The sequence below is a fragment of the Schistocerca gregaria genome, chromosome 9, assembly GCF_023897955.1.
Source record: "Schistocerca gregaria isolate iqSchGreg1 chromosome 9, iqSchGreg1.2, whole genome shotgun sequence".
Taxonomy (NCBI): Eukaryota; Metazoa; Arthropoda; class Insecta; order Orthoptera; family Acrididae; genus Schistocerca; species Schistocerca gregaria.
The window spans coordinates 257,269,451-257,285,660 of record NC_064928.1 but is presented as its reverse complement, the minus strand read 5'-3'; the positions used below and the strand labels follow the sequence as shown (position 1 = coordinate 257,285,660).

The 16,210-nt window shown below is 43.9% G+C and overlaps 1 protein-coding gene across 1 annotated transcript in view; it reads right to left on the bottom strand.

Moving 5' to 3' along the window:
- Positions 1 to 478: 478 nt before the first annotated feature.
- The window catches only part of LOC126291821 (uncharacterized), a 146,333-nt gene continuing 130,601 nt past the window's right edge, over positions 479 to 16,210 (bottom strand). Inside the window, exon 5 of the mRNA XM_049985522.1 lies at positions 479 to 3,255. Coding sequence (XP_049841479.1) covers positions 3,028 to 3,255 — 228 coding nt within the window. The 3' untranslated portion in view covers positions 479 to 3,027. The remainder of the gene's footprint in view (positions 3,256 to 16,210) is intronic.

Genomic DNA, 16,210 nt, shown 5'->3' with positions numbered 1-16,210 from the left:
ATAGAAAATTTGCCACAACTATAAGTGATTTCGTATGTTTCAGTCTTTTCCAAAGCCGGTGTGTCGTGTTTATCATTGGGAAAAATGTATCCTGTACTGCTGTGTACATAACATGATGTTTTAAAGTGCCTTGATTTGAGCTTTCTGACCACTTTCACAGAGACTTTTCCTAAATATGGAACCATGTACTATTTACTAACGTTTTGAGACGATGACCTGAGCACAGGTTAAAGAAGGGAGGAGACCTGTTGTTGTTTTTGTTTCCAGTCTTTGCAGCATATATAGGCACAGTGTTACCACAAACTGAAGAGCGCAGATTACTGAAGCTGAGTCAATATCTCACGTTACCAAGCATTGTTTAGTACCGACACCATTCCACAGACGTCAGAGATTTGTACAGTGTGGAGCCAGATTTAACTGTAATACCTTTGGAAAGGAACAACAAGACAGTAGGGTTAAAGAGACAATGGAAATCAAATAAATTAAAATTATAAATTTATTAGAAATAAAATTCTACAGTTCTTCTACAGATCAGTCTGTGAAATCTTATATTTCATTGTTATAGTCCTTTGTATCAGAAACCCATTTCAAGAATCAAAAAAACTCAGCCTTTTTATTTTTCAACCTATATATCATACATCTTGTATTGCTAAGAGGTTGGTTAACAGTGGATACCATTGAATCATACTTCATATTTTTTGTGCTGTAAATGAAATCGAGTTATATTCTTCAGAATGCATGAATCTGCAATATACTTTATCTGCAACCAGAATTTTGTATAATTTTCCTGGAATCGAACATATTCATGAAGAAATTTCCCTCAGTCCTGAAGATCATTAAAATATTTTATAAACTGTAGTCCTAAAACAAATATAACAGTAATTTATAAAGTAACTAGCCATTTAGTTGGATCACATAGTGCTATTTTTCTCCATTGCTATATTCAGTAAATAAAAAAAAATCATATGTATAACACTCTTGCATATATGAAGGCTATTAGTATCACTGTTTTGAAGATTCTTACTTTAAAACAAACTGTTAATTCTTTTTTCTTACCACACTGGCTAGACATTCCTAGAAATTATTTCAAAAATATATTACCGAAATTATCTCAAAAATAAAATAAAAATGTTGATAACTTTTTTCTTGTCACATTGGCTACAGACACTTAGAAACTCTTGTATCATTTTAAAATGTGTATTATAGCTTTTTTACTTTCTCTCATCAACGTTCACTATGAGATAAAATGTTGATAGTGTTATTTGAGAGATCTTTGTTACTGTATTACTGTATATTAGTGATTCTACAACAACCTCTGCAATCATAGAATAAAACACTGTATTCTATAGAAAAACAAATATCAGTAAATATCTTCATATCAAAGCAAATCACAGGTGGTTCTAAAACAACTGCACATTTGCTATGGTGAGTATAACTACACAGCTAACAGCTTTTTTTTGTTTTTTTAGCATCATTGCCATTAGACAAAGTCTTAGTGTTGCAGTTTAACATTTTGACCATATTCCTGAATTTGTAGTATTTACCCTCAACTAGAAAAAAATCGTCCAAGAAAATTCAACAAACAAACTATGCACTAAATTCTGTTGATATGAGTTACATGTATAAGCAGAAAATTTCTCTCCTCCTCAGTGGATCAGTCAGGAGCAGGAAATTTTATATTTGGGTTGACATAGAACAGAAATGATAACAATAACTGGCATACATATAAGCAGTCAATGTGAACGTAAGGAGATCATTGGAAATGAAGTAGTTGATGAGGCCACTGAAATACAGTATCAGAAGTATATTACTGAGAACTCTGTTTATAATGTCTATATGTAGCAGAGTGGGATAAAACTGGAGCATGAGAGAAAACTGAAGTTCCTCAAGAAGGATTTCTGGCTCCTCTTTATGTCAGCAATTACCAATCTCTTTTATAATCACCGAATGTTTGTTTTAATACACATCATTTAGTTTGGAAATTATTTTAAGATTTTAATCTTTTTTTCTGTTTAGCTTTAACACACTTTGTCTTTCTAATACCACAGAAGTCTGCAGTTCTGTTTAGCCAGCTGACTGATAACTTGCTTAATAATAAATGCAGTCAGTATTTGCAGCTATTGCTGGAATTATTTAACGTTTGCAATCCATTGTACTTCAAATCATTCTTTGTCTTTGATGTGAACAATTGTAAGCTTCAATAAATATAAATGTTTCCACTAGTTCTCAGGATACAGCTGCATTTAAAATGAAAAAAATATTATATTTAATCAGTACCGCATTTCATAGCTTATGACGTGATGGAATGGAAATAGATCAGATGTATTTAGAGTGACAGATATAGTTCAAATTTTTACTGCCTGTAACAGCAGCATCGTCAACAGTCATACAGTTTTGTGCTTAATGGCGCATACCACAGCTCATTCCGTGTGTCCACAGCAAAGGATGTCTTTTATAAATAATCGTGGCACGCTTTGTTCTTTAAAATATGGTTTAGAAATGCACACTGCTGTTATAAAGTGTTATGTCCCATATCACAGATTAAGAAATGTTGTTGGAAAGGTGTTAAATTAACACCAACAGAGATTCAGAATAATTAATTATACCTTATCGAAGTGTACTCTGTGAGTCTAGCTAGGGATGACTAAATACTGCATATAGGATGCCAAATTGTAAACAGATTTGTGGTGAGAAATATCTTCCTTTCGATACGTAACCTGGTACATTATTTCATCCTGGAGGTTTGGTTCGTCACAAAATTCTATATATCTAGATGCTTAGAGTCTACTTTCTTACACCTGAGATGAATTATGACTAATACTTAGTTTAACAGATGCTGCTGGTATGTCTGTTGTTGTAGGTGACGCGCCAGAGACAAATACGGTGCTGCTAATGCAATATATTCCTGCCTGGAAGAATCGCAGATGAGGACATGTGTGTAGCTCGAGTGACTCTTCTTCTCCAGTTGGCTGGAACATTTTCTAGGTCCGCTGGCGAATCGCTTGCTGTGGTGTTACTGGACAGCATTCAGACACAAGACACCCTGTCCTTATCATCTCCGATGGACAGATTATCTGGGAATTTCGGCGTCTCTCGTTCTGTACGTATAGCGGCTGGAGGCTCCCGCAGCGAGTAACGATCTTGTTCCAGCCGATCCTTCTGTGACTTGTCCTTTACACCTGCGTGACTCTCCTGACCTGGTGAAGACGTCTCGATCTTCTCGATCTTCTCTATGCATTTCCTCACAGTAAGTCCCTGTAAACATTGTGTGTATATTTTATCTATTTACTAGCTGACTGACAAAGGTAGCCCACTTATACATACAGCCTGACAAAAAAAGTGAAGCAGCCAGAAGTGGAGAAGGTGACGAAATGGAACCCCAGAGTTTGAGAGGCAATTTCAGTATAGAGTCAAATTTACAAGGAACTTGGAAGTGTGAGCCTAAATATCAGTGTGATGTGACACACTTTCTGGCGTGGCTGCACCCACTGTTGCAGCTGGGAAGGGTGTCATAAAGCTGTTGTATACTCTCCTGAGGCAAGGTAGGTCACAACTATTGAACTTGTCCTTGTTACTGTGGATAATGGTACTGGGACAGGACAAAGTCTACGTCCGAGCTGGTCCCACACATGTCGTACCTCGGACAGTGGTAGAGACAGCTTTATGTGTGAATGAGCATTGTCATGCTGAAAGCTGGCACCACGATACTGTCGCACGAGAGGCAACGCCTGAAGTCACAGGATCTCTATGATGTACTGTTGTGCAATCAGAATTCAAATGATGCCCGATATTACCTCACACTATGACACAAGAAGTAACCATCGCAGTGTCTCCCCAGAACACTAGGAGAATGGTACCTTTACACAGGTCGCCGCCAAACTGTCAGACCACAGTCATCCAGGGTAATGCAGAATGGTGGTTCATCACTCAACACTTTGCCCCCGGGTTCGATTCCCAGCAAGGTTGGGGATTTTCTCTGCCCAGGGACTGGGTGTATATGTTGTCCTCCTCATTCCATCATCATTCGTGAACGTGGCGACTTTGGACTGTGTGAAGATTGTGACTTTGTATGGACGCTGATAACAGTGCACTCGAGGGCTCCACAAACCAAACATCATCATCATCATCAACAACGACAACAACAACACTTTGCGACGCCAGTCATCACCACTCCATGCTACCCAATCATGGCAACACTCTGAATGGAACCAATTTTTGTTGTGGTGATAACAGCAGTTTGTGCACAGCACCGTAAGTTCCAATACTGGCTACTGCTAATCTCTGATGAATGGTGTGGGGTAACATGGAATATGGCATTTATGGTACACACCCTTCTGGCAGTTATGCCTGTCCTCAGGTTCCTATGCAGTGCAACACTGTGCCATTGCCACACATGAATGCCCAACGACTCGACCAGCTGGCCAGTTCCATCTGACAACGCTGTCTCACACATGTATGGTGCATCTCCATGTCCTTCCCAGTGATCGTTCAGCACCTGACGCTTTAGCGCCCGTTATATGCCAGGGCTGCTAGAAACACTAAAGACAATCAACAATAACGTGCCGTTAAGGCCATTCTATCCAGTACAGAGAACTGTGACGCTGATCATTTACATAACAGCCGATGGTGTACACTGATATCAGGCCATGTCTTCAAGGTGGTTCACTTTTTTGTCAGGCAGTGTACACTGTACATTTTCGTCTATTTTCATGTAACTTATGTCAAAATTCCGACTCCACCCCTAAGAGAGGTAGAGGTGTCTTAGAGCAACAATACATTGATTTTCTGATAGTAAGTCATATACACTGATGGAAATGGGGAAATATTACACCATAAATCTTGGCCGAATGTTACTAAAATGACCATTTCCATTGGCTATAGGATTTGTTCATCAAAATGTTATCCTTATCCAAGCTTACAGACAGTACAGAAAAAAAGCCGTTCGTACATATGAATAGTGTGAGTGTGAGCTGTCTATTGGGTTTTGGTGTGCTCAACATTACTGGAACCTTTCAGTTGGAGGTCTCACACAGTGCCCACAGAGAAAGAGCCTGTGCAGCTTATCGCCGTCTTTTGGAGTTTGAGAAGTGTCACATAAATGGAGCGTCATACTGACAGATCACATACACATTTGGCTGTAGTGCAATTACTGCAGCACAAGTGGTGACGAGGTGAACTCGAAACAACAGTGTGGTCAGAACAGTTGTCACTGCTCTTTCCAGAAAGACTACACAACAGTAATATCGTATGAATAAACCACTGGCTCTGAGGAATAGACAGACGTCGATAGTTGATATTCGGAGAGATGGGGGTGGTGGTGGGGGTGGGAAGGGGGGGGGGGGGGGTACAAAGGCAGATTGTGGCAGTCAGACCAACACCAACGTGTCTGTAAGTAACCTGAAAGATGACAGAAAGCCCCATACCTCTCAAAATCCCAGAATCATGGTATGGGAAGGTACTGGATATAACATTAAGAATGGTTTGATAATTGTTGAAGCGAGGTCGAAGTTGTTAACCCGTAGTAGTACCCTTCATAAACAGTACACCAAATGATATTTTTCAGCAGGATAACGCAAAACCCCACACTGCAGGTCACACCACTTTGAGGTCCTGCCCAGTCACCTGATTTTTAACTCATAGATCATGTCAGACATGTGGTGGTAAGATGCATACTTTGACATCAGCCTCTAGCTAACAGTCTTGATGGACGGACAAGATTTAGGTTCCATGCATGGCAAGAAATTGCTCAAGATGACACTTGGAGGCCGTTTGTTTCCATGATACAAGGAGAATACAAGAGTTATTGATGATTGCAATGTGTGTGTGATTATACTGTGGTGTCACCGCCAGACACCACACTTGCTAGGTGGTAGCCTATAAGTCGGTCGCGGTCCGTTAGTATACGTCGGACCCGCTTGTCGCCACTATCAGTGATTGCAGACCGAGCGCCGCCACACGGCAGGTCTAGTCTAGAGAGACTCCCTAGCACTCGCGCAGTTGTACAGCCGACATTGCTAACGATGGTTCACTGTCTACATACGGTCTCATTCGCATGGCGACAGTTTAGCGTAGCCTTCAGCTACGTCATTTGCTACGACTTAGCACGACGCCATATTCAGTTACTATGTGTTCTGAACAGATAATATTGTGACTCAAGAGCGACGTTCATCATTAATGGATTTAAAAAATGGCTCTGAGCACTATGGGACTTAACATCTATGGTCATCAGTCCCCTAAAACTTAGAACTACTTAAACGTAACTAACCTAAGGACACCACACAACACCCAGTCATCACGAGGCAGAGAAACTCCCTGACCCCGCCGGGAATCGAACCCAGGCACGGGAAGCGAGAACGCTATCGCATGACCACGAGCTGCGGACTAATGGATTAAAGTTAAGTATCAAACTAATTCCGTCTGCTTTCTGAATTCTAATTCCTTGTCATGTTCCAGACCTCACGTCAGTATAGTCCTTCCCTCGTCACGCCATCGCGTGACCTAAAACGCCTGCATTTTGGCCTCCATTCGTAACACTGTGTTGGCTCTTGTGCCAACACAACATATACAGTGTTCCTTCACATTCCAATGTCCTTCAGACATGCATGCACGCTTCGGTGACATATGGAAGTTTGGATCAGTCCTGGATTCATGCCAGGGTAACCGCTCTCAGCGGGAAAATCCGGGTTCGAGTAGCGATCCGGCATAAATTTTCATGTATCACAAACAGCTGACGTCAATCAGGAGTCGCAAAACGCGAACCCATTTCGGGGTACAAAAGCGTATTCGTGCCTGTGGAAGTCTGAACTCCTAATGCAGATGAGCCCCGAATGGGAAGTTTCACCATTGCTCATTTATGTGACGAATACGTCCACAATTTTTGTGCCGTGTTGAACGGCATATTTTTATTCTCCGTGGCCAGAGAGTCTGTTTTTGGGGGATTGTAGCGTGAGGGAGCGCAACACGAGCACGTGATTGGCCCGAGTGCTGTCGTGACCGAAGTGGATACAGTAATGGGACGGTGTGGTCAGCTGCTGGGTTGCCGAGAATGAAACAGTGCAAAGCACTGAAAGCCTCTGCAAGCTTATCGACGGGAAGTCACAAACGGTCAGAGTGGGGCGTGGCGCTTTGTGGACTTAGCAAGCTGGTAGAGCGGTTGGCGTCTTCAGTACCCAGGCGAGAGGGTAGCAGTTGCAGCGGAGGCGGAGGTATGGCCGAGCAGCGTCTAGCAGCTCACGGTTGCACCCGAATGGCTGAATGATTCAGAACAGTGTGCAGTGCTGACAAGGGAACCTCCCCATCGCACCCCCATCAGATTTACTTATAAGTCGGCACAGTGGATAGGCCTTGAAAAACTGAACACAGATCAATCGAGAAAACAGGAAGAAGTTGTGTGGAGCTATGAGAAAAAATAAGCAAAATATACGAACTGAGTAGTCCATGCGCAAGACAGGGAACGTCAAGGGTAATGTAAGAATAGGAGCGCCGTGGTCCCGTGGTTAGCGTGAGCAGCTGCGGAACGAGAGGTCCTTGGTTCATGTATTCCCTGGGGTGAAAAGTTTACTTTCCTTATTTTCGCAAAGTTATGATCTGTCCGTTCGTTCATTGACGTCTCTGTTCACTGTAATAAGTTTAGTGTCTATGTTTTGCGACCGCACCGCAAAACCGTGCGATTAGTAGACGAAAGGGCTTGCCTCTACAATGGGAACCGAAAACATTTCATCGCAAGGTCATAGGTCAACCGATTCCTCCACAGGAAAACACGTCTGATATATTCCATACGACACTGGTGACGGCATGTGCGTCACATGACAGGAATATGTTCTCGACCCACCTAACTTGGCGAATGGGTAAAAAGATTCTTCTACCTTGCTCGATTTAGGTTTTCTTGTGGATGTGATAATCACTCCCAAAAAAGTGATGAAAACATAAGAGTTTGTGACATAAACTGTAAATAAAAAATTAAAATTTTCACTCCGGGGAATAATTGAACCAAGGAACTCTCGTTCCGCATCTGCTCACGCTAACCACGGGACCACGGCGCTCCTGAGCTCACATTCTCCGCGATGTTGCAGATGTTGCACATGGACTACTCAGTTCGTATATTTTGCTTATTTTTTCTCATAGCTCCACACAACTTCTTCCTGTTTTCTCGATTGACCTGTGCCACCTTATAATTAAATCTGAGGGGGGTGCGATGGGGAGGTTCCCTTGTGGGTACAATCACCGAGTGTATTGGATAGCAAGCACTGTTCATGCTGCAGTTACACATCGAAGTTTACCAAGAGCTAGCTTTGCCTGTAGGGGGAGCTACTGTTAAAGCTAAGTTTTGGAGAATAACGACAAGTCGTACTTTGTACTTTTTATTGACCGGTTTCGCTCTTCAAATGAATAAGAGCATCAACAGAATAGACAGTTTAAAGTTGGCTGACAGCTATTCATCACTTGGGTTTGTAGCTCTCATATTTTTCGTGTTTGCATTAAATTTGTTGCATGTAAGGTCCGCCAGTTACGCAAAACACCGTATTTTTCAAAGTTCCCTAACATGTTTCAGCACGTCTGTCCCATCGTCAGTCGGTTTCTGTTTTATTTAATGTGTAATGTGAACATTTTACTAAATAATTACAAAATTACGCAAATATTTAGTTCAAACAACTATTTGTTTCTGTTAGTTAATACCTGTACATTAGGTTTGCATGATTTTGCAGGATCACTTGCGCATCATTTCGTACTGGTAACTTGTCATCTGCAACCAAACGAGGCTTTTTTTGTGTTATGGTTTTAGGGCGCAAAGCTGCTACGGTCATTAGCGCCCGACCAAACGAAGCTGATGAGAAATTTTGTTGGGAGTTAACCTCTCACTTTATGCTTCAAATATCGCGACAAATCAAATTACGTTTAAAACATAAAGTGATAGGTTAACTCCTAACAAAATTTGTCATCAGCATCGTTTGGTTGCAGATGAAAAGCTACCAGTACGAAATAATGCGCAAGTGGTCCTGCAAAATCATGCAAACCGAATGTAAAGGTATTAACTAACAGACATAAATAGTTTTTTTAAGTATATATTTCCGTAATTTTGTAATCGTTTAGTAATATGTTCACATTACAGATGAAATAAAACAGAAACCGACTGATGATGGCACAGAGATGCTGTAAAATTATTGGGAACTTTGAAAAAACAGTGTTCTGCGCAACTGGCGAACCTTACATCCAACAATTTTGGCTGACAGCATTAAAGATTGACTTTGAAGTTAGTTGACAGCTCCAAAGGCTAATCTGGCTGTCTTGCACTACTTAAGCTTGCGTGTAAAGTACAGTGGTAACCATGACATTGACACTGACACCACCAAAGAGTCAGTTTCATCTTTGGCACTGTCAGTGTCAATGTCATCATTACCACTGTACTTTACACGCAAGCTTAAGTACTGTAAGACAGCCAGATTAGTCTTTGGAGCTGTCCACTGTATATTCTGATGATGCTCTTGTTCATTTGAAGAGCGAAACCGGCCAATTAAAGGTACAAAGTGCGACTTGTCGCTGTTCTCGGAAACTTATCATGTGACAAGTTGTCTGATAGCATTCCGCGCGTGTTGGTTTGTTCTCTGGAAGTGACGGCCATTTTGATTTTGCTACATCGCACGGCGTATGCATTATACAGATAAGCGAAAGATATTGTGTTTGTGTTACTTGATGCCTTTTGTCCAAAAAAATCAATTTGTTATGAACTGCTCTGTGCTAGTGATCAGTTGAGCGATTTTTGTACAGGAGTTTATTGAGTTACGGGATGTCTTTCCCAAAAGCTGTCAGGCGCGTTTCCCCTGGTGTTTCGGCAGACATTTGCATTTTCGTTTGTACATTGTGTAGCTCCAATCAGACCAAACAACTACTGTTGGTCGTGACTTTCATGCGGCGCCCGTTGTCGACGGAAAGTAACGGTTGGTTCAAAAATGGTTCAAATGGCTCTGAGCACTATGGGACTCAACATCTTAGGTCATAAGTCCCCTAGAACTTAGAACTACTTGAACCTAACTAACCTAAGGACATCACACACACCCATGCCCGAGGCAGGATTCGAAACTGCGACCGTAGCAGCCCCGCGGTTCCGGACTGCAGCGCTAGAACCGCACGGCCACCGCGGCCGGCAGTAACGGTTGGTTTCCCTTTACAAACAAAATGACTTTTAAAGGGAAATTTCACGTTCTCCTTCGCTAGAGCTGTCACAGGTCAGTCTAGTGCGGTATTTGTTTTATCGACATGTATAAAGGTGTTGTAATGGCGACCGGAACAGTGGCGGAGTTGTAATGGCGGAAATGCGGCGAGACCCGCGGAGCGGCCAGCAAACAACAACACAACGGGAGAGGACGGACACGACCAGCGGAGGACAGAACGAATACAACAAGATCGAACAACCGAGTTACGAAAACCACACAAGACAACCACGCCTACTCGTAAAGAAAACACGAAAGTCATTACGCTGTCTAATGCGAGGCGATATGTCCTGAGACGGACGCCAGGTTAGACTGGCAGGCCGAGCTTTTTTTTAATTTTTTTTAATTTTAATTTTAATTTTTTTTTCAATTTCCCATCGGGGCGGGCTGGCAGCATCATATGCGCTGCTCTTTAGCCGAAAGTCATAGAACAAACAATAGAAGACATTTAAATATAACATTGGAGAGAATATGGTGAACATACATATAAAAAAGGGGGAACATCATGGAAGGCAATAGACAAAAAACGGGGTGACTATAAAATGGAGATAAAAAACTGTTTAAAAGTAGCACACACAAAAAGCCACACACTGCGACAATTAAAAGAACACCAGGCACAGTATGACTGGAGCATAAAAGGTATCGACAGATGGCGTAGCACAAAACAAACACTGACGGCGAACCTCAAGGCAGTACACAATTAAAATCACACCTCTTGACGCACATGAGAAACAGCACTAAAGACAACACTGATGTGGCACACTGACAATGATCAAAACAGAGGAGCTGTCAGGCGCAAGGAGATGAGGGAGACCAGAAGAAGGGAGGGAGGGAGGGGAACAGATGGCGGAGATGAGTGGGGGGCGCGCTGAAGACGGCCAGGTAGTTAGGCATGTGGGAAGGAAAGAGGCAAGTATGGGGTGCAGGGTCTCAGGGGAGGGGAGGATGGAGGAAAATCCGCTCTGGGAGAAGGAGGGAAGAGGAAAAAGAGGGCCCTGTGGAGGGGAGGGGGAACAATGTCAGGTCATAATTGGAAGGAAGGGTAGATGTCATGGCGAAGTTCGTCATTCGGGAGGGGGAGGAAATTGCCCTGATGAAGGAGATGGAGGGTGTGGAGGTGGAGAGAGGGAGGGATACAGTGATAGAGGCACGGCAACGGGCGTGGGGTGGAGAGGAAGGAGGAAGGAGGGTGAGGGCGATCAAGCCTGCGAACAATGTAAAGGATGCGGAGATGTTGGAGGAACAGCAGGAGGTGGGGGAAGGGGATCAGTTCATACAGGAGCCATGTGGCGCAAGGAAGGCGGATACGGAAGGCAAGGCAGAGCACATGGCGTTCGAGGATTTGGAGGGCCTTGTGAAAGCAGGTGGGGGCGGAGATCCAGGCAATGCTGGCATAACAGAGGACAGGACAGATGAGGGATCTGTAGGTGTGGAGGATTGTAGAAGGATGCAGTCCTCACGTCCGCTTAAGTACGCTATCGGGGGCGCCGCTATTGGCCGCTGCAACCGCGTGGTGCACTCTGGCGGCCTCACTCTAAATGCGGACCAGGAGGCGTGCGCCTCCACAGCTTACGGCGCGATGTTGCAGAGACCTCTAAGGGTCTTCCACCTCCATGACGCCTGCTGGGCATACAGATTCGGCGGCGCGCGGTGCCTGAAACGGGGACTGGAAGACACGAGGAATAAACAGTATTGCAGCAGCGACTGAGTAGCGCTGCATGCTAGGCACTGCCATCAACTGCTGGAATACTGGTCATTCTTCGTGTTGTACTGTCTGTCCGTGATCGCAAATACCAATCTAAAAAACGCACTAGACTAATCTGGGACCGCTATATCGAATGGGCACTTAAAATTCCTCTTTAAACATCATTTCGTTTGTAACTTGTAATGGTACTTGAATTACGTAACCATTACGGCAGCTCCCTGAACCTCTCGATACCAGCTATATTCTACTGTATTTCTGTAAAGTAGTTGACATATTTTTGAGACCCCATTCAGATTTGATTTGATTAAGGTAGAGGTACTTTGATACATCGATATGTTTGTATTGCAATGATATTATTCTTATGTGTATTCTTTCTTTTGCCATTATGATCTTTGTCGTACTTGTAACTCGGATTTTTGGGCGCGTAAGCGAGAGTTAGTTAGTTAGAGTCGGACCTTGAGAAAGTCAAGTGTTGGACGTCATGTTGGAAAGACGCATATTGTAGCCAGTTTATAAAATGTGAACTTTAACAGTGAGGAAGATGTTTTCAAGTATGTTTTCTATTGTGAAGTGATGTTTTGTGTGTTACGTGCTATCGCAAAGAAAGCAACAAAAAAGAAGTGTAACTTAAATTCGGAGTGCTGATTATTTTTTTTTACATCACTATTGTGCTAACTTTGAAAGGTTTAATCTTCAAGAATGGTTTGTGGAGCGCATCTACAAAACTTTGGAATATATCAGGGTAAAACCTAGGCCTCTTTGCATCCGAGCTTGGAATCATCACCACCTAGATTTTCGCTGATTGAGCCATGATTTTACAACGAGACCAGCGAAGGAAACACGAAGAGATGAGTGCCTAGTTTACTCATTATTACATGAAATGACTTTATTAACTGTGCTCTAATGACACCTGCCACATAATAACTTTGTTGTTGCCTGAAAATGCAGTATTTAGCAGCGTGAACAACACCACAATCATTATTAAATTTTGACCTTTGTTGTGGTAGCGTTGATAGAAACTGCCAACAAACGAACGCTTTCCATCGACAACAGGTGTCACATTATACACTTGTGAGCACTATTTGTCTGGACTGACTGCAGCTACATGTTGCAAAAACGAAATTGCAAACGTCTACTGGAACCCTAGGGAAAATGCATCTGACAGCTCGTAGGAGAGACCTGCTGAACATCTCTGTAGATATTTTTGTAGGGCGTTTCAGGTAACTTGCCATCGTAGTTAGTTGGCGACGGCAGTAGTAGAAGATGAATACCCAGTTACTTGCCGTCTAGATTATTTTAAATAAGTCTGAGAGTTGTTGCAGTATCTCATCGTGAATTGCCGAAGTTGTGTTTATTGTACACTCCTGGAAATGGAAAAAAGAACACATTGACACCGGTGTGTCAGACCCACCATACTTGCTCCGGACACTGTACAAGCAAAGATCACACGCACGGCACAGCGGACACACCAGGAACCGCGGTGTTGGCCGTCGAATGGCGCCAGCTGCGCAGCATTTGTGCACCGCCGCCGTCAGTGTCAGCCAGTTTGCCGTGGCATACGGAGCTCCATCGCAGTCTTTAACACTGGTAGCATGCCGCGACAGCGTGGACGTGAACAGTATGTGCAGTTGACGGACTTTGAGCGAGGGCGTATAGTGGGCATGCGGGAGGCCGGGTGGACGTACCGCCGAATTGCTCAACACGTGGGGCGTGAGGTCTCCACAGTACATCGATGTTGTCGCCAGTGGTCGGCGGAAGGTGCACGTGCCCGTCGACCTGGGACCGGACCGCAGCGACGCATGGATGCACGCCAAGACCGTAGGATCCTACGCAGTGCCGTAGGGGACCGCACCGCCACTTCCCAGCAAATTAGGGACACTGTTGCTCCTGGGGTATCGGCGAGGACCATTCGCAACCGTCTCCATGAAGCTGGGCTACGGTCCCGCACACCGTTAGGCCGTCTTCCGCTCACGCCCCAACATCGTGCAGCCCGCCTCCAGTGATGTCGCGACAGGCGTGAATGGAGGGACGAATGGAGACGTGTTGTCTTCAGCGATGAGAGTCGCTTCTGCCTTGGTGCCAATGATGGTCGTATGCGTGTTTGGCGCCGTGCAGGTGAGCGCCACAATCAGGACTGCATACGACCGAGGCACACAGGGCCAACACCCGGCATCATGGTGTGGGGAGCCATCTCCTACACTGGCCGTACACCTCTGGTGATCGTCGAGGGGACACTGAATAGTGCACGGTACATCCAAACCGTCATCGAACCCATCGTTCTACCATTCCTAGACCGGCAAGGGAACTTGCTGTTCCAACAGGAAAATGCACGTCCGCATGTATCCCGTGCCACCCAACGTGCTCTAGAAGGTGTAAGTCAACTACCCTGGCCAGTAAGATCTCCGGATCTGTCCCCCATTGAGCATGTTTGGGACTGGATGAAGCGTCGTCTCACGCGGTCTGTACGTCCAGCACGAACGCTGGTCCAACTGAGGCGCCAGGTGGAAATGGCATGGCAAGCCGTTCCACAGGACTACATCCAGCATCTCTACGATCGTCTCCATGGGAGAATAGCAGCCTGCATTGCTGCGAAAGGTGGATATACACTGTACTAGTGCCGACATTGTGCATGCTCTGTTGCCTGTGTCTATGTGCCTGTGGTTCTGTCAGTGTGATCATGTGATGTATCTGACCCCAGGAATGTGTCAATAAAGTGTCCCCTTCCTGGGACAATAAATTCACGGTGTTCTTATTTCAATTTCCAGGAGTGTATTTCCTGTCTGTGGTCGAGACGTGACATTGTAATTCTTACTGTTGTTGCCTGATTCTGTGTGCTGGGGCAAATTTTTCATTTTAATTCTGTTTATTACACTGGAGATATTTCATTTGTATCTTCTTGCTTGCTATATGTGGCTGCAGATGAAGTTTTATTTACTGTTACTGAATTTTTGTTCAATTATCAAGAGTAATTTTTTGCTGAGTAAATTAATTGTTGAATTGGGTCGGACATCTGCACGACCTCCAGCCCGAACCGCACTACATGCAAAAGCTACGCTATAATTCGATAAAAATCAGTGTACGACTTCATGGTGTAACACGTTTCATTTCTGGCTGTTTATGTACCGAGATTGGTTCTCTGGGCATTCCGGAGTTATGCTGAAAATACACACATAAATAATTTCTAAGCATTAAAATTTATTTTTAACCCGTATTCACGGAATACGTCAATACGTATCAGATGGTTATAATTAAACTGTAGCTACTGACGGGGGTCCAGTGTTGGCTGTAACTATCGCACGACAGCGCAACTTTGTACATTTGCTAATGCATTATGCGGAACTGATTTACACTGGCAATAACATTGGTTCCAGTTGTAGCCACTAGGTGCAAATCTGGCACTGTGCACTGTTTGTATGACGGTGTGGCGTCCACGCTGTCATTTCAACTGCCGTGAGCAACTGTTGATCACACCGTTCTACCGATGTAGCACCTCGTCGACGTCTCCGGTGCCCATTATGAACAAGTTCTCTAAGCAGTGGTTAATAATAAAATCAACATTTTTGCCTTTCTGCCTTCTTTGGCATTTTTTGTCCACTTTCTGTGCCTAATCCTTTACATATGGAAACATTTCTATACGTCTTTCTGTAACTCACAGCGCTAGATTTGCACCTGGTGGCCAAAATTGGAACTAATTTTTTTACCAGCGTAAATCGAATGCGCACAACACATTAGCACGTCTACCAAGTTTCGCTCCCATATGGCATTACAGTCCACACTGGGCTTCTGTGGTTAGCTGTAGTTTAATCATAACCACCTGGTATCTATAACTATAAATTGAAATAAATGGTTGGAATTCTGTCATAAGTTGCATTACGAGGAATGATATATTTATTGGTTGTGATTAGTGTCAGACATTGCGTCCATTCTCAAACCATCCGTCATAATAAATAATTGACATACAGTGAAGTGGATACGAAACTTCCTGGCAGATTAAAAATGTGTGCCGGATCGAGACGAACTCGGGACCTTTGCCTTTAGGGGGCAAGTGCTCTACCAACTGAGCTACCCAAGCACTACTCACGCCCCGTCCTCACAGCTTCACTTCTGCCAGTAACTCGTCTCCTACCTTCCAAACTTTACAGAAGCTCTCCTGCGAACCTTGCAGAACTAGCACTCCTGAAAGAAAGGATATTTCGGAGACATGGCTTAGCCACAGCCTGGAGGATGTTTCCAGAATGAGGTTTTCACCCTGCAGTGGAGTGTGCGCTGATATGAAACTTCCTGTGTGCTAGACCGA